This window comes from Lytechinus variegatus, chromosome 11 (genome assembly GCF_018143015.1).
Source record: "Lytechinus variegatus isolate NC3 chromosome 11, Lvar_3.0, whole genome shotgun sequence".
Taxonomy (NCBI): Eukaryota; Metazoa; Echinodermata; class Echinoidea; order Temnopleuroida; family Toxopneustidae; genus Lytechinus; species Lytechinus variegatus.
Window position 1 is genome coordinate 6,140,975 of NC_054750.1, and position 25,132 is coordinate 6,166,106.

At 34.5% G+C, this 25,132-nt stretch overlaps 2 protein-coding genes across 3 annotated transcripts; one reads left to right on the forward strand and one right to left on the reverse strand.

The window, feature by feature from the left end:
• Window positions 1-731: 731 nt before the first annotated feature.
• On the reverse strand, window positions 732-13,242 carry LOC121424234 (phosphoglucomutase-1-like). The gene is made up of 9 exons (XM_041619841.1): window positions 12,902-13,242; window positions 9,327-9,489; window positions 8,942-9,087; window positions 8,157-8,271; window positions 6,718-6,908; window positions 5,893-6,047; window positions 4,417-4,668; window positions 3,745-3,937; window positions 732-2,760 (listed from the first exon to the last, which is right to left on the reverse strand). The coding sequence occupies exons 1-9, from the start codon at window positions 13,142-13,144 to the stop codon at window positions 2,536-2,538; spliced, it is 1,683 nt and encodes a 560-aa protein (XP_041475775.1). The 5' UTR covers window positions 13,145-13,242; the 3' UTR covers window positions 732-2,535.
• A 966-nt stretch (window positions 13,243-14,208) lies between these two features.
• On the forward strand, window positions 14,209-24,107 carry LOC121424082 (ubiquitin-conjugating enzyme E2 U-like). Of its 2 annotated transcripts, none has more exons than XM_041619667.1 (10): window positions 14,209-14,370; window positions 15,176-15,278; window positions 15,892-15,976; window positions 16,357-16,449; window positions 17,029-17,126; window positions 17,813-17,939; window positions 20,666-20,857; window positions 21,386-21,482; window positions 21,870-21,991; window positions 23,819-24,107. In XM_041619667.1, the coding sequence occupies exons 2-10, from the start codon at window positions 15,213-15,215 to the stop codon at window positions 23,923-23,925; spliced, it is 987 nt and encodes a 328-aa protein (XP_041475601.1). In that variant the 5' UTR covers window positions 14,209-14,370; window positions 15,176-15,212; the 3' UTR covers window positions 23,926-24,107. The 2 variants fall into 2 exon arrangements, with proteins under 2 accessions (XP_041475601.1, XP_041475602.1); XM_041619668.1 differs by having other exon boundaries at window positions 15,187-15,278.
• Window positions 24,108-25,132: the final 1,025 nt, after the last annotated feature.

The window sequence follows — 25,132 nt, forward strand, 5'->3', positions numbered from 1 at the left end:
ATATGAGTATACAAATTCATTTGGCACAATATCTTCGCCATGAATATGAAGAACAAGATGAAACTCTGAAGATGTGGGGACTAAAATGTTATTTTAGTCTAGGGATAAACCTATGTTCAATTATCAAAATACCACCCTAAGGGTTGAAAATTACTTAGAATACTTGCATATACTGACTGAGATTGGCCAAACATTCTTTTTCATGATATATAGAGAGAGGGATGCCTTAATTCGTACTAGCCATGCTACTTCATATACTCATACACATTTCCATTCAGTAACTTATATTGCACAGTGTAAAGTATTTATTTCATACCAGGGCCCCGTCTTACAAAGAGTTACGATTGATCCATTAAATCGTAACTATGGAAAGCCATCAGGGTCATAATTTTTTTCTACAGGAAATTTGCACAATTCCTATGTAAACAAAGGAGAACACACCAAATTTTCAAGAAATCAATGAATTAATCGATATACATTCATATCTAGAAATATTTCAAACAAACATTTTTTAGATGTTGATGTGGCTGGCTGTCCATAGTTATGGTTGATTGGATCGATCGCAACTCTTTGCAAGACAGGGCCCAGGATTTATTTTCTTTGGGTCATGAACTGGCAGCAGGAATATTTTGTCAGGGTTTGAAAAATAAACCCAATTAAATGAATACATGTACCAGTGCTGAGGCCCCATAACACAAAGCTTAGCAATGATAATTTTTCTACGATTGATTGCATTGACTACAATGTACAATCAATCGTGATAATCAAGTGTATGATTAATCACTAAACTTTGTGTTACGGGACCCTGGGCACACATCCCTGCATATTACCTCATTACATGTCATATGGAATATCTTTATCCGTAATACTGAAATCCAATGGGACAGTGACCATTGTATATTTTATCTTGTAATCAGCATGCATCCATTTAATAATACTGCTTTATGTGAATAATGATGAGTATGCTGATGTCTCAAACCCGAATAGATTGTTTACTATTTGGGCAACCCGAGATTAACTAGACCAAAGAGTATACTATATTCCAATATATGGCTGGGGACTATAGAAATGCATGTCATAGCCAGTTTTATACCTATGATGGTCAACAGTGGTTTGACCCAACTGGCAAATAAGATTTCTGACCACCATTCATCATAATAAACACCAACTCAGTCGAAAAAAAAAACTTTGTTTTGTTGTGAAATAGCTAGCACCACTAATAAGTCTCGAGCTAGAACACTGGTTTAATAGGATAATCACCCAGCCTCTATACAGGTTTGAATATATTCTCATGTCTTCAGATTGAAACGTGAAATAGTTTTTTATCTTAATTCTTGATAAAACATTAAAAAATGTGTATTTTCATTTTTAAAAAGTTGAAAAGGAATATTGAAGGGTACATGATCGAGGTATGTTACAATATTACATGACAATAGACATGGGCATGGATGGTAGGTATTGAAAATCTACAAATTACAGAGTGCCACAATCATATTCCTGGTGGAAAATCAATGATTTGGAAAAAAGTGATATTGTCCTTGGACAAATATCAAGAATACTTCATAGAAGCAGCACTAGGGAAGAACTAATGACTTTCAGAAAATCAGTACTGTTCAAAGAAATTAAAAGTTTTAAACCACATGTGCTCTGTAACGCAAGATATTGTATACTCTACAATAAATATCAAACCTACAATTAATTTCAACTCTTTAGTAAATGGTTTGCTGCATAATTGAAACCGATGTCAATTCTCCCTCTTGCATAGAGCTGTTGGAATCTGGCCACCTGTGGCGTACCTTTAACTCTTGGGAAGTAAACTTCCGGTTCTGCAGGTGCGCTTTTTTGCGTTTACGCCAAAGTAATCACTTTCTTATTGTTAAAATCTAAAAAATAATAGAGAATTAGTGATATTGTGTCACGCCATTCAGACTGAAGGGTAAACCCAAAATGCAATCAATCAGATATCAGTATCGAAGGTTGATATCACTTAATATCAGACATATGCAATAGGGAATGGCAGTACAATGTTTCAGTTTTTTTTTTCTTTCTTTTTTTTGTGCTTATAGGACACTGGTCTATAATGATGAAAATGCTCCAATAACTGAATTTTGATAATAATTGAAACATATGAATTTGTGAGGTATATTAAAAGATAACAAAATGCTATAAATTTGGAAGAATTTAATTACCAGTAATTACAGTTATGAAATAAAAATATACTGAAATAATTTTGAAATATGAAACCTCTTTTATCCCTACCAAGGGAACACTGCAAAGTTGAATCCACTATACCAGAGAGGTGATAGGATATTCCTAATTGTTGTATGATTTAACTTTAGTTCACTTTCACAAACATAATAAAATGAAATGATTTTGCTAAGCAAAGGGCAAATATAATGAAAATACAAAACAGAAACAACCTCGGTGGTGCCATGCACTAACAAAATTTTCAAACAAGATTTCATTTTGAGCTGGAAAACAAAGACTAGTACAGTAACCTAAAAAATATCTATATAATTATATATCTATATAAATTTATGTGATGACAGTGGGCTTGTCAATGCCAATAAACTCTTTGAATTGTGAGACCTCTAATGCAATCTCCACAAGAGGGCGCAATGCATCCTGTGAATCCATGCCATACTTGGACTGGTCAGACTCAAAGCTATCGATGTACATACGAATGGTCTTGCCCGAGCTACTCGTCCCACTCAGCCTGAATATTGCACGGGAGCCGTCGTCAAAGATTACTCGAATGCCCTATTGTGGATAACAAAAAAAGCAAATTAAAAAACAAGGGTAAAGTAAATTGTCAAAGTATAAGCCATATTTTGCAACAACTTTTGATGGGAATGGTGTCAAATGTCTATTCCCATTCTATTCTAATTAAAACAGAGAATCAGAAGAAAAGTTGCTTTGAGTAAGTAGTGTGTGTGTGTCATATTGCATGTTGGTCTATCCTTCCCCACAATACACAGAAAAAGAATAATTGCATTTTTTGATGTGTTCTACAACACTTCCTTTCCGAGGAGAAGTAATTTATGGTAATTATTAGATGACTTTTGAAGAGAGGTTTGATTTCAATATATCATGGCCTTTGTCTAATTATGCTACTGTTAAAAGCTACTGAATTATGCCATTCAATTGGCTTTCAACAATTTTGAGCCATTGTCCTAAAACTTGTTATCAATAGCATGTGATAAGCTACTGTTAAAAGCTACTAAACAGCACCATTTGAATGGCTTTGAGCAAATTTTGAAGTTTTTTTTATAAAGATCAAGTGATAAGCTACTGTTAAAAGCTACTGAATATCACTATTTGATTGGCATTTAACCAATGTGGGCCTTTGTCCTAAACCTTGTTATCAGGTGACAAGGTGAAGGTACTCTTTATTAAAAAGCTATAGAATAGCACTATTTGAGCATATTTGGGCCTTTGTGATATAACTTGTCATGAACAGCATGTGACAAGCTACTGAACAGCAACATCTGGGGCCTGTTTCATAAAGGACTTGCAACTGTTGTAACTTTGCCATAATTGCAACTACAGTGGAAACAGGGCTCAGCAGCCAATCATAATCAAGGTTTCCATGGTAGTTGCCATAATGACAAAGTTACAACAGTTGCAAGTCCTTTATGAAATGGGCCCCTGATTAGCTAACTGTCATAGAATTCTAGTACTTGTCTCCGATTCAACAAGTTTTATGGAACTGGATCTCAAATAGAAAAGATTTAGTATTTGTACCTGTTTGAGAGTAAGCCTGTTTTCAATAGGGTCGGTGTATCTGAAGTCATCTGCCTGGGCTATCCTGAAGGTCTTAGATCCTTTGGTGAATGACCTTCCTATTAATTCCTTGACCTTGTCCTTGGATACCATGTCCCTTAGGTTGTCCATCCACTTAGTCCCTGGTTTGTCAGGTACACCTTCAAAGTCCCATCTGAAGAAGAAGGGACATTGAGTATTCTCTCTCATCTTGTTGATTAAAGATAATTGCCAGTTGTGGTAATGATCTCAAAATGGTTTAAACTGAATTCAATTAAAGAGCCACCAAAGGATTTATGAGAAAAATAAAAGAATATGTGCCAAATGGCTATGTGCCATAATGACTAAAAGAGAAAATGTGTAATTTGGAAGATTTTTGACAGGCAAGTCCTTTGAAACTTGAAGATGGGTAGTGCTCATTCAAGCATGAACGATTTTTCCAATTTTTTTTTGTCATTTGAAAGCTGGGATTTTTGGCTTTTCATATATATATGTATACACATGTATATATACAGATTATTAGCCTTTCTTCCAATAGTAATATATTCATTATTCAGCTGCTATTAAAAAAATGTATTTTTTTAATGAGATGCACTGTATATGATTGAAATCTTGCTATCAAGATGCCTGTACATCATCTCGAAGGACACTCACCTTGTGAAGAAGTTGCGTCCGTATTTCTTCCAGTGTTCCTGCAGGACCTGCTCCATAGTCTGTCCCCTGGAGGCCAGGATTGAGAGCCAGGCTAGGACCGCCCATAGACCATCCTTCTCCCTGATGTGATTGGACCCCGTCCCAAAGCTCTCTTCGCCACAGATGGAAAGTCGTCCTGCATCCATGAGGTTACCAAAGAACTTCCAGCCAGTAGGAACCTCGAAGAGGGTCATACTGTCTATAGAGGCTACCCTGGATCAAGAGACAGTCACATGATAAGTTTTCAGTGTAAAAACAAAATGGAAGTGAATAGTTTAATAGACCCTGTCCCAAAGATTCTTTTGCCACAGATAGGGAGACGGCCAGCATCCATGAATTTACCAACGAACTTCCAGCCGAGAAGGAACCTCAATAAATAGATAAGTGAAGTCAAATGCTACCTTATATCAAGAAAATCTGAAAGATAAATACCAGGGGGTGTTTCATAAAGATTGAAGTATGACTTACAGTCGCACTTAAATGCACACGCGTACATGACATGCAATGCGCAATCTTATTAATACAAAGTAGTGCGCCTCCTCATAGCAAGATCTGACCAATGCGGTAAAGTCTTTATACCGTATGCAGCAACTAGGCATTTAAGTGCAACTCTTTAAGTTATAATTAAATCTCTGTGAAACACCTCCCTGTTGTGGTAACAATTTCAAAATAAGCTTGTACAGAATGCAATAAAATGAACACCCAGGAATGAATTAGACCACACAAGAGTCTATTTGCATAAATAATAATAATAATAATAAATATCATGTGTCAAAAGATTCCAGAAGAAACTGTGCAATTACTGAGAAATTTGGAAGTAAATCATGGCATTTTTGCTAGATGTTAGGTCTACACTGTCCCACATGTGCTTATGTAAGTTGGCAATCTTCAGTGGGATTGTTTTTCAGCTTAGATTTCATGATTTTACAGAATTCAGTTTATGTAACTGTACAAGATCAAGATCTATGATGATGTAGTACTGAAAATATACCAGGCTTTGAGAAAGTATAGCAGGGCTCTTTTGTCTGATTTTGGAGGTTGTAGTCCCATAAGTAAACTTACATGTAGGTAGGCAGAGTGTGACATCAACTGAAAATAATCATTCACAGTAAAGAAAGAGGGAAATATTCTTCATTTTATTGATAGTTTCCAAGTAAATAAGAACAATATCAAGGAAATATGCAATATAGATGGGCATTTCATGGATGTAAATATGTGAATTCCCCCCACCCCCATATGTCAACAGTTGTCAAAATAGGAAAACGTTGATGCTTGTAACGGTCGTTACTTTATTTTCTATTTTACTTTATTTTCATTTTTATGTTCTTTTATTTTCCTTGGGGTTGAGTAAATTAAAAAAGTCATATATTACGGCCTATATAATTATACAGACCCTAGAAAGTCAGTTGATAGAACTGAAAGGACCAAAGCCCTTACCTATCCATAGCACCACTTGTTGGCATACTCCTAGCCAATCCTTGAACAGGGTTCTTCTTAAAGTAAGGTATACAGCTAGCATTGGCTGCAATCACTGCTACTGAGTCACTGGGATTGACAAAGAACGCATTCTCACCAAGCAACATGTTACGATCCTGAACAAACAAAGGAGGGAAAAAAAAGAAAATGCACATAAAGTCAACCAAAATTTATTCACAAAGATTATTGTTACACACATTTACCTGGCATTAAATATAGGTTATTCAGGTTAACAATTTAGCTTACGTATCATCTTTTTAATGAGTGTTCATGATAATGTCACACGCCACATGAGTTCAATAGTGAGGTGAAGAATTGATACACAATTAGTGTCACAAATCTATATAATTACCAAATAAATGGAATTAATTGTCAATTATTAATAATGATAATTCATTTCCTTCATAACAGATCAAGACAGAAATCGGGTGGACTAAAGTGGGGGCTTAATTATCAAGAAGTTCTAGGAAAATATGGAGATTGAAATAAAAAAGGTACATTTTCTGATGTGTATTTTGCTTTAACACTCTGCTATATGCAGTGGTGCTCAAAAGTTAGTGAACACCACCAAAAAAGTGAACATATTTATTAAAGTGTTCAAGTTCTGCCATGTTTTAGATATTTAATTGTGAAGTCATGGGATAAGATATTACCGATCAAGTTCATTTCTCTGGGCTTACCAGACATCGTAGTGTCTACATTCAACACTCAGGACGAAAAAGTGCATTTTGTGGTTGGGTTCACTAACTTTTGAGCACACCTGTAGATGTATGTTTACATTCTTACCCCATCGCCATCAAAAGCAGCCCCAAAGCCATAAGTCCCTTTCTTCATGAGCTCTACGAGGTCAGCTGCGTAGGTCAAGTTGGGGTCAGGATGATGACCTCCAAAGTCCTCACTAGGGTTGCAGTTCAGGCAGCAGTCCAGTGGGACCTGTAACTCCTGGTGAAATGTACGCTTCACGTAAGGCCCCATGACTGTAATAGAGTTCAACAAAATAAAAACATCATAGGCTTCATACATCAAAGCCATGGCGTAATTTCCTTCGGCAAGAAATTTATCCACATTGTGCTGCACTCGACCCAGGTGAGGTAAATGTGTACCCAGCAGGATTAATTCCTTGAGTGCTTGAGCGCCTAGGTAGCCCAGCTAAAGCCGGGGTAATAATAGCAGGGCCTGCTGGGAGAACAGTTTTCGGAACTGAAGTGGTTACCCTGGGTAAATATACCGCTATTAAATATCATTGATGAACACACAGGATTCAATATTTTCCTTTTCAGAATATACACCACAAGAATTTCAGCTGGGAATTCAAAAGAGACTTTAACCTATTGTCTACTGGAACAATGTCACCCCTGTGAAAATCCAATGGGAATTACATATTTTTATAGTCAAAGGTTAGTCTAATGCCATTCCGTTCATCAACACTTCATCTAACAACCATTTAGTCCAATAATCAATTTGTCAAATCACCAGTTCTTCAATGACCATTTTGTCTCATAACCAGTTGGTCTAATATCCATTTCATTTTCATTCATTTCACCCAATTAACACTAAGTTCAATTAGACCAAGTGGTATATGGACTAAATGGCAAAGAGACCATGTGGATAGTGGACAAACTTATGGTGACAAAATGATAATAGAGAAGCTGGCAATCGGACGAATTGGAAGTAGACCAATTGAAAATAAACCAAAAAGCTTATGTCACTATTTCTCTAAGAAGCAAACAATTCACAGACCTTTAGAATTAATCCATCCTCATACATGATTACATGTATAATATTGTTGTAAAGAATGTTTATAGTATTAAAGTGTGGAACAAGGTAAAACTCTCATCCATACAGACCATTCACTCTATCACTAGAGAGTTTTACCCCCACAAAAAGTTACAATTGTCTCTTTGTAAAAATAGTCCGCAGACCTTTAACAAATAATCTACTTACTAAAAGACTTTGCAGGCCCCATATATTTTGTAGGAATTTTCACCCAGTGAGCAGCACAAGCCAAAATTCTCTGACATAAATATCATTTATTTCATTACATGATAACCTTTATGGGGTCTTTTTCTGTCTTTATGTAAAGGGCCCAGGATGGTTTTGATAGCTATAAATGAGAAGGCTCTGTGATGTACTTGGTCAAGACCTAGCGTCTGATCGATTTTCGTGTAGATGTTGGAGATAAAAGCAGATGTCAGTGGGTGCTAAATATATTATTGGAAGCTTACCTCCGTGCATTGCATTGATGACAACTTTCAGGCCACTATCCAATAACTTCTTGATGGCTCCAAAATCAAAGATCTCCTTCATCAATGCTAGATAATCTTCTACAGAATCTATGACCTGTATCAAGGGTAAAATTACAGTATGGTCACAGGTTCAACTGTTATTGAGAAGCAACATTTGCCAAGATGCTGGATTATCAAGGATCAAGGATCGGAGTTCATTTTATGTTTGTTAAATGATAAATAATAATAACTGCATTTATAAAGCACTTTTTGCCCGACTCTGATACAAAGGCCTGCTATTATTACCTTGGTCTTAGCTGTGCTGCCCATATACATGTAAAGCATCCAAGGAATTTCTTCCTATCAGGTACTCAATCGCCTCTCTTGGCTCGAGTGCAACACAATGGCCAAAATTCACAAGGTGCTTTTGAAAACCATCGGTTGAACCCATGGTTTATGCAGATTTCCTGTACATAAATTAAGCCTCTTTACCACATAAATTAAAAAATGTGCAATGCTGATTGATGAGCGCATCTGTCACAATGCGCCAAATTGACGCCTGTTGCCATGGTTAATTATGCTATTTTATTCATGAGTTCACTGTTTGAAGAGTGGACCCACTGTGACAAAAGCGCACATCAGCATTGGGCCTTTTTGTAATATTTGTGATAGAGAGGCATCATTTTATTGACTGATCCTCCTTGATCCCCAACTCCCATTTGCACTGGTATAAAGTAATGTGCCTATATCATGTCCTTTTCCTAAAAATTATTGAAATCACTTACCTCAACAGTGAAAGGCTTTCCATCTACTTGAAACTCTGATATCTTGATCTGGCTGAGATCAACTTCTATACCTCGACATATTTTATATTCAGTGATCTTCTCACTGATCTCATAGATTTTATTGGTGATGTTTTCTGGAGCAGGACCTAGTATGAGTGAAAAACATTTTTTTAATAAATCAGAAGCCTGTAGACAGAAAATGAAAAAATAAAGATAAATGGTACATGGAATTTGTATTGAAGCTGTTTTAGTTTTGATTTAAAGGTCTCAAGGGATGGGCTATATACAATTGAGAAGGGGAGGTTGTTCCAGTCATTTATAATTATATGGAGATACATATATAGACAGTGAGAGGGGGGAAGATAATGCTAGGTCTTTTTCATACCTCCATTACTTGTATTATATTTGATGCCAAAATCACCATTGGGTCCACCAGGGTTGTGGCTGGCTGTCAAAATGATTCCACCGCAGGCTTGTCGTTTACGAATAAGACAAGACACAGCAGGAGTCGAAAGAATACCATTCTGACCAATGATTAGCTTCCTTACCTAAAGTAAAAAACAAGAACAATAAAATATGGTAGTGAATCATATCATTGAACACTTTTCATGAGTTCAATCATATCAAACACATTATTTTCATAAAGTTCATCAACCTTTAACCATTAATACACAAATACCTACAATATAAATAGAAAAAAATTGGCAAAAATCGTTTTTCTTTTTTTCAATATCAGCTTCCAATCGCACCCCTCTTCGGGTGTGAATATTTTGGTCACTTGAAAATGGCATCCAGCCCAAGACAAAGACCACTTCCATCCGGCTCCGTTCATCATCATCAATTCACCTACAGCTAGCACCAGGTCCACTTACTAAGACACGCTACGGTGACCGTGCTTTCTGTGTGTGTGCCCCCAAGCTTTGGAACGATCTCCCAGTGATAATCTGTGATTCTCCTTCTGTAGACACCTTCAAGGTCAGACTCAAAACATATCTATTCAATGGACTGTAGTTCGATTCACTAATTTCATGTCACCCCATCTGTTTTCTTTGTTTATTATAATTTCTTTCAACGTAATTTAACATAATGTAATTTAATGTAATATCATGCAACGTAATGCAATATAATTTATTATGCTCTTTATAATCCTTATACATGTATTACATTAAGATATGTTAAGCGCTTAGAAACTATTGTAATTAGCGCTTTATAAATGTACATTATTATTATTATTATTGTATTACCAAACGTGTGTTTTCTGTGAGAAAACAACAAAATTACAGATGAGCTATTTTCATATTTTATCATTTTAAGAATAATAAGGATTTTGAAAATGTTTTTGACCATTATTCATCATCTTTTTCTTTCAAGTTTCCTTTAGGAGAAGGTTGCAAAATTTTGATTATTTTCAGATGCATATGAATGATGTGCGTGAAGGACGGTTGTTCAGTAATACAATCATTCACTAAACTGTAAGGCTGTGACCTTCCTGAGTGTAGTTGATCCTCAATTTGGATTTTAAAGCACAAACTCAAAACATAGACATGGGACCAATCATCTCTTTTTGTACTCTTCTTGTACTGTGCAGAAGAGAGTGGAAACCAATCAAGAGCAAAGACTTAAAATGGTAAATTGTAGTAAAACTAGAACAGAGTACCGTACCTCAACTTCTCAAGGACAAGGACTGGTGACTGATTAAATAACTTGTCTTTTTCTTTCATGTTAATAAGAAAAACAAAACAAACTACTCACTAAGTTTCATCACAGATAAACTTAGCTGTGAAAGTATTTGGCAATAAGTTAGGGAGGTGCCGTGGCCGGGTGGTCTAAGGCGCCTGGCTATACATGAAAAAGTCTGGGGTTCTATCCCCAGCCGCGGCAGCTATGCCCGTGAGCAAGGCATTTAATCTACAATGCTCTTTTATCCTGCTTTCAAATAAATGGAAATGCTATATGCATTAATGGTAACTAGGTGTGAACTTGTTTTTTAAAAAAAATAATAAGTTAGTGACCTGCTTAGTTACACTAAAGCAAGTTTGACATAATGAATCAATTACATCATTTCCAATCAACCTCTCTCTTCTTCTCTGTTTATGGATCTTACTTGATGTATTAGTAGATGTCTAACTTAGTTAAATAGTAAACTATAGTATATAGGATTAATGTTAGTACCATAACTTAGAAAATAATTCAGTACGTACAGCAGTTACTGTTTGCAAACTTTCTTTTTCTTTTTTTAAAAATAGATTCTCATGTTCATCCTTCTAACAAAGAAGGATGAGGAAATCAGCAAGCTGCAAACAAAGATTTCGACATGTAGTGAGAAATATCTTCTCTGGAGAATGCAGCAAATAGCATGGAACAGTACTCCCGAAGATCATGCATCAGGATCTTTGGCAAGGAAGAAAAGAAAGGAGAAAGCCCAGATGACATTGTTACAGATATCATCACAAAGGAACCTGGTGTTTCATTGGACCCAGCGAAGGACATCGACAGATCACACCGCACAGGGAAACATCAGAAAGAGTTTGAAGGAGCTTTGTCGACAAGGAAACTGAGACCTTGTTCAATTATTATGAAACTTTCTTCCTACAAGAAAAAGAAAGAAATTCTTCAGAACAGGAGAAAGTTGAAGGATCTGGGATCTCCATAACAGAAGATCTTGCTGTCAGGAATCAGATTCTCCTTGCTCAAGCACTAAATTGTGAAGTTGTACAGTCAGCATTGTCTTCTGATGGCCACATCTTTGTTCTATTGCCTGCATCTGGAGGAAAATCTGTTACAAAAATAATCACAAATGAAGAAGATCTCAAGAAACTAAAATAATGAAATGAAGAATTTACTATGAACAAAGTAACGAAAGACTGAACAGAATGTACTATGATGTAAAATAATTTGTTTTAATTTGACTGCTATATTTTCGTGTCAAATCAAATATGATACTTCCAAAAGAACGACACGATACTAAATTGAAGACAAAAATAAAGAATAGAACATAACATTTTAATAAACATTCTTGAAATTTTTACTTGACATCCCAACTGTATAAATAACAATGACTCTGTTAATAATTTTCAGGCTGAGGATGAGGTGCGACACCTCGAAACATGTTCCGTTTATTAAAATGTTATGTTCTATTCTTTAAATTTGTTTTAACATGTACTGAACATTGCATGTATTTTTTTTGTTTCTTTTGTTGATCTCTATTTGGAAGTAATAGTTTGTGAAATAATCTTTGTGTTCCTTTTACTCATTTAAGTTAACTATGCAAGCTCATTCTATTCGGTACACAGGTGTTCATGAATGGAATTCACTGTGCAACAATCTGAAGTCATGTTCAACACTCTCATTTCAGTCTATTACTGAAACGATCAATTTTCCTTGAATGAGTAGACTCCTTTTTTCTTCTTCATTTTATCCTCTTTTCTCGCTCATACTCTATGATTCTATTATTCCTCTCTTATCTAATTTTTCTTTCTCACTTTCCTTATTCTTTTGTTGCAATGTGTGATTGCAGGTGTATGTGCTTTTTCATAGGAATGGTGTGCAGGCCTTTAGCTAATACAATGTTTTTACACAAAGTTATTTTTATGTTATTTTTTGTAGGCCTAGATCTATTTTATTGTTTCTCAATTGTCATTTAGGGCCTCAAATATAAGCACAGGATGCTTTTTCAGAGTTCCTGGCTCATTTTTATGTATTTATTTACTTTATAACTACTTGATTGTTTTAATTTGCCAAATAAAATTGAATTGAATTGAAATACAATTTTTTATGTATAATAAATGTGTGAGTGATGCTGATCTGCATCTTTCTGGTGGTAATTTTAATTATTTTTTTATACATGTATCACAGTTTGTGATATTACCAGATATGCAGATAAACAAACAATAAAAAATCATGAAAGAGTTTGGGAAGAGTTGAAGATGTCTGGGTTGAAAGCATTGCAGGAATTCTTACCCCATTGGCTGCTGCAACTTGAATAATTATGTTGACTGCTTGTCGCATGAAATACCGACCGTCACCGCCCACTACCAGGTCAGCACCGGCTAACTTGTCGCCGATCGCAGCGAGTGTGCTCTGGACGAAATTCTCTGTATACTTCGGCGTTAAAAAAGTGTTTGTTGGCTTGCGGAGACCACTAGTACCAGGCTTCTGCCCTGGAAACGGTGAAGTAGACACAACTTCTGATTGAAGAGCCATTTTACAAAGATTTTCTCTTTAAAAGTAATGTTTTCGTGAAAAACAAATCGAGTGCAGAAGTTTCTCGTTCTGCTAAATGTGTACGTGCAATTTTACAAATGTGATGTCTCCCTCTATTGTTGGTAAGCTTCTCGAATGAGAAATTTCACTTTTTAATTTCTGCAAGTAGGCCTATTTATAACATTAGGCCAGAGTGGAAATAATTCTAATTAGGCTATATATCTCAATTATCTAGACCTAATTATCCGTGTTACATTATTTATATTTTATAAAACGTTATACATAAACCACTGGTACGAGGATGGAAAGATATATAATGTGGTATACCATATATTAGTAATGTATTGAAAATACATGTATGCTTTTAAGATCATTTTTACTTTCTCGCAACAAGCATGCACTGTGATTTTTATTGTTAAATGATTCCAAATAAGATGGACCACTTATCAGAAAATGAAGGTGATGGATCAATGACAGGGGACTCAGATATTTCCTAGTTAAAAGAACATTATTAATCTGATATCACCGCTGATTCTTAAAATTTACTTATAAAAGGGCCCGGAGCTTCACCCTAGTTGGTTTCCTTCCATTTCGATTTCATGTCATTTTAAAAATGTGTGTACTGACCACTGACCACTGAGCAATTGTGTGTCATGGTGCGTCGGTGTGTCAATTGTGGCGGAATATTTTTGGAAACAGCATAATCGCTGCCCCCGTTCAATTCTAGCATGAGACATGGGCTATCATGGCTTTCATTGTTACACTTTCTTCTACTTGTGTTTTGTTCACTATTATATATTACTAAGCAATTTATAAAGGGAAATGTCGCACGGCTTAATTGCCATCTATGCATCAAATCCAATGGTTCAAAAGTACCTAGCAGACGACGTTTTGACATTGCCAAAAAAGAAAAGATGCAAATATATTTTAAATTTATCAAAATTTTATTATAATATTAAAAAAATAATTAAAAAGATTAAATGAATTTAATTTACGATAAAATACCTATTTTTTATTGAAATTTTAATTAATTTAATAGTTCAATCAGATCCTTTGATGAACGAGACTATATGGTTACGAGTGTAAACAACCTGTAATTTTTCCGAAAGTTTGTCTGAAAAAATGGAATAGCTTGGCAAAAATAGGACATTTGATACATTCCCAGTGAGCTGAGTTGAAAATGTAGACAATTTTAAGGAGTCACAACGATACCCTGAATATTACGGGTAAGATTTGACGTGCACAATCCGATTTCTCGTCTAGACTCTAGAGACTGTGTTTACCTTCAGCCCCACACGTTGCAATATATGTGTGGTTAAAAAAGTGTTTTGAATAGCAAGCCATGACAATCGTCGTCCGTCAACCCAAACAAGCAGGTGGCGATGGGCAGTTGCTCAACGCCGAGCCCACCTGGGTTAGATGATCGTATGATCTAAATTACCTTTTTGTCTTCCTTGGCTTACTACAAGTATGATGGAACATCCACCGTAAATATGCAGTAGAAAGTTAAGTTTTTTAAAAAATACTGGTGTGTTAATTTTTTACTTAGCCTTGCTTAATTTAGCTTTGTTGTTGATGTTGTAGAGAATGACAAATCTGTTTTGAGACAGATGCTGAGCCTGGCCCTTGGCTTGAAAACTGACTATGTTGTGTCTGTAGTGGTGACTGGTAATCTGATGATTATACTATCTTTATAGCCTATGGTCTGGAATTTATTCTGGAGCTTGAATTAACAGTCGTGTATATTTTTCTTCTAAAAGGATTCACACATTCAATAAACAAGGTTATGATAAAGTTACATGTAGAATTCAGCCCGTAGCCTTAAGTTAATATATTTAAAGACGTCCACATTATTGAAGAAAATACTGCACTAGATATAATTCATTTATTTTTTTGTCGTGTCTATTTATTATTATATTCTGTCTTGGCTAAGAGTGTCTGTAAATAAATATTTGGTTACCATTCTTGTCTTGAATTGAATTCTGTGTAATAAGTTTTATTTTTTGTGTATTTGTTCTGGCTCTACTCTAGATTGACAAAAGATTTAGGAAAAATTGGGCAATACAATATGCATTCTAGGGCATATTTACTATTGGACAGAGAATATTTCATGCTGCAAAGAGATCCTGTATGGGTGAGTGCATTTTTTTTCATCAATGAACAAACAAAAAACAATTCTACCTATGGTGTTGGTAATATAAATGGTATCAATAAAGTAATAACATACAAATAATAATATTGATGATATGATGATGGTGATGCATCAACAAAAATAACTGGTAGTTGATAATATCTACCGTACATGTTGCTAGTGTCTATTAAGTTTGATAACTGAGAGAAAAAATTCAGTGGGAGAAAAATGAAACAAACCTTTCACCAATATGTTGATGAGAGTCAAGAAGTTCACAAAATCGTAAGAATCTTCAGAGGAAATTAATGTGATGAATACACATGGAAATGACTTTTTAGAAAGATTGGAATTGGTGTGGTTATTAAAGTATAAGTAAGTTTAAGTAAATACCACTCGCAAAGAATCACAATAGTCACCTTCTGAATATGGCCCAAAGAAATATTTGAAATTGAAATAAAGAGGTTGGTGTTATTAGCAAAATGATTTTCCCCAAAATCGGTTTAATAATATCAAATTAAAATTTGATAATTCTGATTGACCAAAATGGAAAACAAAGAAGAAGGAATGTTCAAATGTATTTCTAGCTTACATGAATAAGTCATTTTTCATCTCACAGGGAATAAATGCCCACCCACTTTCACAGGACAATATGATGGAATGGACAGCAACAATACGAGGATTGAAGGGCACAATATGGGAAGGTAGATATCATTTCCTGATTGTAGAAACAAGTCAATATATCCTGAATATTGTGTAGATGTATATAAAAAAAAAGTATGCCAAGAATAAATGTTTTCCAATATTTTTCATTTCATTTTTGTCAAATAATGAAAACTAAAATGATTACTCTATTAGTTTGCAAATAATATCCAAAATCACATATTTTAAAAAATATATTTATGTACTGCTTACATGAAAATGTAAATACACTTACTGAACATATCACCATTATACCATTATACCTTCTAAGTTATGACTAAGAATAAGCAATTTGATTTTAAATAAATTAGAAAAGGAATATTCCTTTTCACTAGTAACATACTCTAACACCTGCTCTCTCATTCTCTCTCTCTCTTATTAGGTGGAATTTTTGTTCTCAGTCTGAAATTTGATGAAAATTTCAACTACAGGCCGCCTGATATCCGTTTTCATACAATCCCATTTCATCCGAATAGTAAGTGATTTGTGTATTCCTGAATCTGTAATCTCTCTCATTGGTAATGTCTAGTTCTCCCAAGAGAAAAACAATAGAGCTGATGTACATGTAACTTGGAATCCATCATCCTCGCATTAAGTGATGAGATTTATGAAACAATATAATTTATGAAAACTACATTTTTATTTTCCCCGGTACAATTGATAGGCAGAAGACTGAGCACTTAGAAACACCTGTATTAAGCACCCTACAAATGTAATTATTGATATATATATTTAATTTGCTTGTGTTATAAGGAATAAACTTTATGCAATTATTTGAATGAGAAACAATATGAAGAAATTTTGCCACTAAAATCATATTTCAGTTCAATCTCATTGTATGTTTATAATTACCTTCACATCATTTAATCCAAAGCTTTATTAGATCATTAAAGAATTTGTCAATAGTGTTTAGGCCTATATATAAATATAAACATTCCTATGGTAATAAGATACTTTCTATTGATATGATATATTTCAAATATTTTTAGTTATGGGTAATAGTTTTATAAATCTTTGTTAACATGTACATTTGTTCCTTTTCTGAATTCAATAGTTGACATGCAGACAGGCCGTCCATGTGTGGAATTTCTTGATAATGTAAATTATTGGAAAGAGACGTACAGTTTACAAAGCATTTTGTTAGCTATTCAGGTAGGTTCTTTTTAATATGAAATCACAATAAAAACATGAATACAAGAAAAGGAAAATAAAAAGGAGATGAAGAAGGAGAAAAAGCAGAAGAGGAGGAAGGAGAAGACAGAGAAGAAAAAATGAGGAGGAGAGGAGGAAGGAGAAAGAGAAAGGATGAGAGAATAAGGAAGTGGAAATGGTTGAGGAGACGTTGAAGAAGAGTTATTGAGGATGGAAAGGAAAATGTGCATTATTTGTCAACTTTCAAAACAAAAAACAATAGTTTGCAAAATTAAATAAAACATGTTGCAATAAAAATGAAGACAAACAGAATCATGTTGAAATTCAGAAATATAGATTAAGGCCACCGTACACCTTGCAAGTGGTCTGCTACCCAATTTTTTTTATCAAAACTAGTAGAACTTGATACTAAAATTGAGACATGGAATATCTTATTCTATATATTACTATTCTTCTTTCAGTTAATTTGAACCGCAAATAATAACACACTTTTCATTCATATATTCAGAAAATGAGCAAAATGTGATTTCTTCCGAAATCGGATAGTGGAACAGTCATAAGCTGTGCGGTGGCCTTTAGGGAATACTGATGGACTATTGAACTTGAAAATGTTTATTTCTGTCCAAAAATTAATCATTCGAAATATCAAAGAGTTTGCATTTGTTTATCTTTCTCAATCCATTCAGTGTATGTTGTCAAATCCAGTAGTAGCCAGAGCAGTGAATGAAGAAGCAGTTAGTATATTTCAGAATTCACCCAGTCTTTACAAGCAGATGGTCATAGATTGTGTCAATGCCAGCCAGAAGGTCTTTGGTGAGTATTTTTTTCATTATCAAATCAGCTTTACTTTGATGATATCTTTAGACAATAACAAGATATAACATATAAAATACTATATACTGTATTTATATATGTATCATAAACAGTAATATGGGAAAAAAGTATAGTTTGTTATGATTAGATCATAGTAATTTAAAAATAATTTGCAGCAGAATATTTTCTTCCATCTGCTAACAGGGGTCCATTGCAGAAAGAGTTGCAATCAATCGCAACTCTAAAAATCATGCACAACTTTATTTTCAAGCAATCAACAGTGCGCATTTGGGACTTCTGATTGATTTTTTTTTTACGCAACTCTTTCTGCAATGGACCCCAGATTTGTGCGTTTTGATACAAATGAAGTGTTCAACGGAGTATTTGGTGAGTATTATGTACATTGCAATAGAAGTTGTTGTATTTTCATTAGCAGGTAGACAAAAGATAAGAAATCCATTCGAACAATGCATTCTTTTCAAAAGAATTAGAAGAAATGATAATTTGTTAAGATCATTGTGCAGAACATAATCATGAAGTGAAGAAGGAAATTTTATTTGTCAAATTTGGGCAAATGAAATGAAAATTCAGGCTTTTCTATTGTTGCACTGTTCCTCTGTGCTGAAGATTCAAGGAATACTAAAGAAGAGTTGCCATTGAGGTATTCATTAATATTAAGTCAAGATTGACCATTAAAATCACTACTTGAATTGACAGTAATCATATTGTAAATATCAAGTAAAAGTTGCTCGTATAAGCAAAATTATGAAAGAATAAACTAATAATTCATTATATAATACATTTGTTATTATTACTCATTGATGATCTTGCATGAAAACGCTCATTGGACAAAGCAAGGAGTTGTATGACATCAGACTAGTGTATAGTCTCTCACATATCTCTTTCGACTTTATCATATCCTGCTTATTCAAATGTGAAAAAGCAGTGTTTACAGTTATGATAAAGCAATTTGTTATTATGATTATTCTATGCATCATGTCATAAAATTTATTTTCTGATTCTTTACTTGCTTGCCTTATTGTTACTTATGTTTGATATCTCAACTATATAAGTGATGATGCTGAAAGTGAATAAAATGAAACAAAATCAAATTGATTTCTATCAATTAAAAAAAAAAAGAAAATGCATATTTTTACCTAATTTCATGAAAAGATCGAATAAAATTAGATTACCTCTCTCTTCTTCACCAAAACAAGCATTACATTGTAATTAAACTCAAATTTGTTTCAGCATGATGTTGAATATATTAAGACATTTTTTTTTTGGGGGGGATGGTGTTCACATGTATCTTAGCATTCCTTGCTAATTCTGTTTAGAATAAATATATGTAATTTAGCATATCATTGATTTCTTCCTGTAAATCCCTTTAAAAAATTATTTCACTCCACCCTAGTCTGTAAGCACAGACTCAAATTTGACACTTTAAAACCAATTATACCATGTCTAGAGTGAAGACTAGACTCCAATTCTCTGTCTGTGTCAAACAGAGGCAGCCACAGTACATAGTGCATCTAGTCTCACTGCTTCAGACCCTGCATTATAGAACTGTACAAATAAAAAAAAAAGAAAAAGGTTTGTGCCTGCACACTAACATCAGGGATTTTCAAATTTTTTGTAGAGGTGTAGAGATATTGTGGCTTAGTGGGTAAGTCTCTGGGCTTTAAACCATGAGGTCCAGCGTTCGAATCCCTCTGCAGCACTCGCATCCTTTGGAAAGGTGTCTATCTGCATTTGCCACCCTCCACCCAGGTGTAGTAAATGGGTACTTGGGAAGAAATTCTTTGAATGCTTGAGCACTCAATAAGAGTAGCCATTGTAAAGCAGGGGCAATAGTAAGCAGCACTTAAAAACATATTAACCCTAAAAGGCCTGGGGGGCAGATTCCGCCCCCTCAACATTTTTCGCAATTAATCCATTGCGCGAAATGTTTTGACCGCGCCGCTCACTTTCAAGTATTGCGCAACTTCTGAGACCAAATATGCGATGCCCGGGTTCACGGTTACAAAATTACGCAACATTATGTAAGTGCATGTCAGACCCAAAATTGCTCAAAAACGTGAATTCATGTACAAATCCAATGCAAATTGTGTATTTAGCCAAAATTCATAAATGTATCATTATTTCTAATTTTACTGATTAAAATTGATTAATTTTGTCTAGTATGTTATTAGAATTAAGTCTGCAACAAGTTTCATAAAAAAACCCAATAAAATACAAAAAGTAAAAAACAAAGAAATACGTAAGAAATTAAAAATACAATAAAATACATAATAAAGATTTGCAATACCAATTTTTTTTATGTACATTTGATGGCAATCCTACAAAGAGTCTGTGAATAAAAAATTAGCATTGTGGGGGCCATAATAAGTTAATTAGAGCAAATGTTTTATTTCATGCATAAATTAGCATAATTAATTCATTAAAAAAATCATATTTTTTCAGAAAATTGATCATACATCCTTGTAAATTTTATTGCACACTACTACTGTGCAAATTTTTGTGGCCTTCGATGGCCAAGATCTCAAGGGGGGCGGAATCCATCCCCCCCTCCGCTGTGAGATGGGTCCAACTTACCCAGCTCTTTTAGGGTCAAGCGCTGTATAAATGTTGCATATTTTTATTAGTATCATCATTACACCATGATCATGATCATTATCATCATTGTCATCATTATTGTTATTATCATTTGGTAATTAATGATGTAGCTGGTGAAGCGATTGCAACAGAAGGATCGAGGGTTCACTTTGAGAGCGGAACCGGAGAGAAGGAAGACCCTGAGAGCGGGGCTAACTCTGGTCTGAGCATCCTGAAGATGGCAAGGATATCGTTTGATGAATACCTTACAACGTGGACTGGAATAGCAACGTCGAAAGCTCGGGCTGAAATGAAGAATCCTTGTAAGTGTTTTGATAGTGATGCTTTTAACCGATGTGCAGCAACTTCCCCTTTAAAGTAGCAACGAACCAGCAGCCTTAATGGCGCCACCTGAAGTCCTAAACTACTCATATCTGGCCAACATAATGCAACATTCAGAGCTGGGTAGACTTGTCATATAGGCCCATTTGAATAACAACATAATGATTCACCACTCGATAGTACATTCATACCACAATAATTATGTTACCAAGTAGCAAAACAAGTACTTTCCTCTCTATCTGCTGGTTTGAACTTGCTTTAAGTCTTATTGTATCACCCCCCCTTCAATTTCATAGATATGTTGTCTACGAGTATGATTGGTACTGAAAAATAAAGCAGAAAGTTCGGCCAGTGCAAACAGGAAAAATTATAAAATGGGTTCAGGGATAGTATAGGGATGAAGATAGTGTGGGGGTTAACAAACCATGTTGTGAAAAATCTATAAGTTCGCTCTATTGTGAGTACAATCAAATTTTAATATTTTTGCTGTTTGTTGTATTTTTCCTCAGTGCTGGAAGCCATTAGTAATGATCCCAAGCTTCAAACAGCTCACTTTGGCCTGGATATGGAGGAACTACAGAATCATATGAAACATCAGTTAGAAACGTAAGTCAGAAAACATCATCAATGTTAAAAACTTCGGGAATAATTGAGCCACTTCTTCTCTTACTGTTTTCTTGGGTATTTTGTAACGATGAAAGGCTGAAAGCTGAAATTGAACGATAGTGATGATAATATTAATGATCGTACATGTAATTCTGATGATGAACAATGATAATAATTTATGATAATAAAAAATAATAGTAATAATTCCATTATAATAATGAAGATAATGATATTCATAATAATGATAATGATAATAGTAATAAATAATACTGATAATGATAATAATTATTATTGTAATAGTAATAATAATGATTATAATAATGATAATGAGAATGAAAATTAATCATTACAAACAGTCTATGACAGTCTTCAGCTTTCTGTTTTCAGGCACAATTCTCTGATGTATGGCAAGTTTGGCCCTAAGCAACCCAACAAAGAGCCAGACGGGAAGGAAAAGAGACTGGATCATATTAATAAAATGAGGAAGATATATCTCCCAAAACGAACAGGTCAGGATTGCTTTAATCTATGATGCAATTCATAGGAATTTGAATTTTATATTTTGAAAAAGCTGTTGGGTTCCATATGTCTTTCAAATTACATCAGTGTAGTAAAATCACGCGAAATCGTCATTACGCAAACAAGTAATAAAATGAGGTCACCACAGTGAATCGATTACAGCGAGACCGCTGCACACTGTCCACGGTTGACAGAGATTTGCACGCAAACCCTACGAGAAACAAGCGAGAGCGAACGATTCCACGAGCTCTTCCCTCTTCTTTCCCTTCCCGGCGATTTGTCCCAAAACAAAAGGATTTCTGCAAACTACGATACTTTGTTTTTTAACATTATTAGCATCCGTTCTATCCGCGCCGATTAGATTTTTACCGTGGCATTTTGTTATAAATTAGCAAAATAACATGTACATCACTTTTGCCAAGCTGACGAAAACGACCTGTAGGCGTTTGAGACAGCCGTCATTCACGTAAACTTTTGTATCCGATATGTGAACTTTCATTCTACACGAAGTGTAGGCCTACTGGGGTGTACTGGTATGCACACAACGTCGTACAGCGATAAAATATTCAGAGGTGATAGCAACGGGAGCATAAGATTGGCATATACAATAAAAACAGTAAAAACCATATAGAAAATGATGAGTCCTTGATATAGTTCACTTACACAACCGACACAGTGAAGGAATTATCAGGATCATCAATTACAAAAAAGATGAACATGATGAAATTATAAAACTTACATGACTTGTCCAATATCACATTAATCGTAATATCCCTTATTTTTCCTTTGGCTATATAGTGACTGTTTAGTGCAGAAAAGGGGGAAACGTTGGCTGGCTGTATGGTCCCGCAGTCAGTTAGCATGCATGTTTTGTAGCCCCACATTCACAATGATCACGATGGTCAGAGACCAATTTCCCTCATTCATCTCAATTCTCTCTTATCATGCTTATCATTACATGTATATGTGTATACCAGGGAGATAGTGTGTGCATACAAGGAAAGATAGCCGAGGTATAGGCCTCAGTTTGTGTGTAAGTTCATTTGGCATGCTGGGTCGGCTCTTCGGTCAAGAGTGCCGGTGTTGTGTGAATCATCGCACGGTGCAAGCTTATGTGTCAAATACGCGCGAAACGACTAATAACAGGCTACAAAAATCACTCGACCATGCTGCCGCAATGAGAACTCGGTGTGCGAAGATTACGTAACTTTCACCGAAATTAACGCTACACCGTAATGACGATTTTGTGTTATTTTACTACACTGTACATGTTTGTGTATGATATGAAACAGGAAATAGTGAGTGACATTATCAACTCTCATTTGCAAATCATTGAGGTTTTGTAATAATTTAACTATTTTGTTAAAATAACAAAGCTTTAAATAAATTCTTATTTTACATCTGATTTTGATGAGATTTTCAGCATTGTGCACTTTTGATTTTTCTATATTGTTACAAATCAACAATTTTCTTGCAGTAGACTTGACCTTTGAGTATTGTTACCAATTTTCTTTCAGGAATCATCTTTCATTCATTTGTTTCAGGAAAATCATTTGACTTAATACATCAGAAAAGTGAGAAATGAACACTTGAAAAAGCCAGAGGCTTGCCATAAATTACTGAGGGGTATATTTACTGTGAAAATATACTACAAAGTGTACCATATATACTATTAAAATGAAAAACTATAAACTAAGTAATGATAAGAATTAAAAGCATATTTTGTTGTGCCTATAATACAAAAAACATTTATAATGATGATAATATCATTACAATTAGAATTTTTTATTTGGTTTTGTTTTATTTGACATCAACAGTTCCCCCTCCATCAACTGCCCCCAGCGAAGCGGAGGATGCCTGGGAGAAGGAGGTCGATGACCTGGTAGCATGGACGAACGACCTCAGTGAAGATCTCCTAAAATGATGTTCAGGTCAAAATACGAAAGACGTATAACATGACTCATTCAGCCAAGTTATTGAGACTGAATAAGTTAGCTCAGAAACCACAGTGCACTTCAGAAACTGAAGAGATTTGTGAAAAAAATGTATTCAGTTCTACATGTGTAGGCCATGAAACTCGAATGTTCTTATCTCCAGAGAGAGAGGGAGAGAGAGAGGAAAAAAATGAGGAGACAAAACAAAAGAGAAAGAGAGAAGGGGAGGAAAATAAGGTTTTTAGAGAGTAGCACGAACGTAAATCTGTGACGACATACAATTTAAGAGGGGGGATGAAACAAGAGTTCACACCCCCTTGAGCAATAGGTTTCCTGATTGGATTTCCGCCAGAATTTGATCATTGAAACAATGACGTGTAAAGTTTTGCATGTTCTCTAGTGAAGGAATCGTGTATATCGGCTTAAATCAATGAGGAATAATATAAGGGATTCAAAAGAAAGCAGGAGAGAGAGAGAGATTAATTTTGCTAAATGAATAACACCCTGACAAAAATTTTATTGTAAAAATAGCCAACAAAAATAATGAAAAATATTGGCGAAGATTTGAGGAGAGTCCATCAAAGAATAATAAACTTATTAGAAATAAGAATTTTATTTATTTGATGCATAGAGACTATACTATTTATACGCATAGAGATTATATATATCGAATTATGCGTCTCTAAGAACTGCTTATCATTATAGCTTATCATTGATTTATGACATCACATGCGAGCAGCTTTCCTACATCGTGTATGGTAAAAAAATCAATGAAATTACATTTTCTCAGAAATTTGGAAGTGATTTTTATTGTACCTTCAGTATATCAATACACAGATGATTTCACACCTGCTTTTAAAAAGAAAATTCAAATTTAGTAATCACTAACCATTACAAAATGAAATTTATGCATTTTATGTTACATAATCAACATATCAATGGAGCAGCTGCTCATTTATGATGTCACAAATCAAAAACTTGAAATTCTAATAACTTTTTTAATCTTCAATGGATTTTCCTCAAACCTAAAACAATATTTTTTATCATTTTTACTGCTATTTTTATAACAAAGTTTTTGTCAGGGTGAACTTCCCCTTGAAGTCTGGTGTGTAATCATTGGATCTTTCAATACTTGATAATCAAACATCAAAAGCTATGATGGTTATTTTAGTGTAGTGGGTTTGTATTTTAATAGTG

Coding starts and splice junctions, on each gene's coding strand:
- LOC121424082 (XM_041619667.1), top strand. CDS start 15,213: ATGCATTCTAGGGCATATTTACTATTGGACAGAGAATATTTCATGCTG. Junction 17,127..17,812: donor GCATTTTGTTAGCTATTCAG/GTAGGTTCTTTT, acceptor CAATCCATTCAG/TGTATGTTGTCAAATCCAGT. Junction 21,483..21,869: donor ATGAAACATCAGTTAGAAAC/GTAAGTCAGAAA, acceptor TTCTGTTTTCAG/GCACAATTCTCTGATGTATG.
- LOC121424234 (XM_041619841.1), bottom strand. CDS start 13,144: ATGGCTCTTCAATCAGAAGTTGTGTCTACTTCACCGTTTCCAGGGCAG. Junction 6,909..8,156: donor CATCAATGCAATGCACGGAG/GTAAGCTTCCAA, acceptor ACTCTATTACAG/TCATGGGGCCTTACGTGAAG. Junction 2,761..3,744: donor ACAGGCTTACTCTCAAACAG/GTACAAATACTA, acceptor TATCCACAATAG/GGCATTCGAGTAATCTTTGA.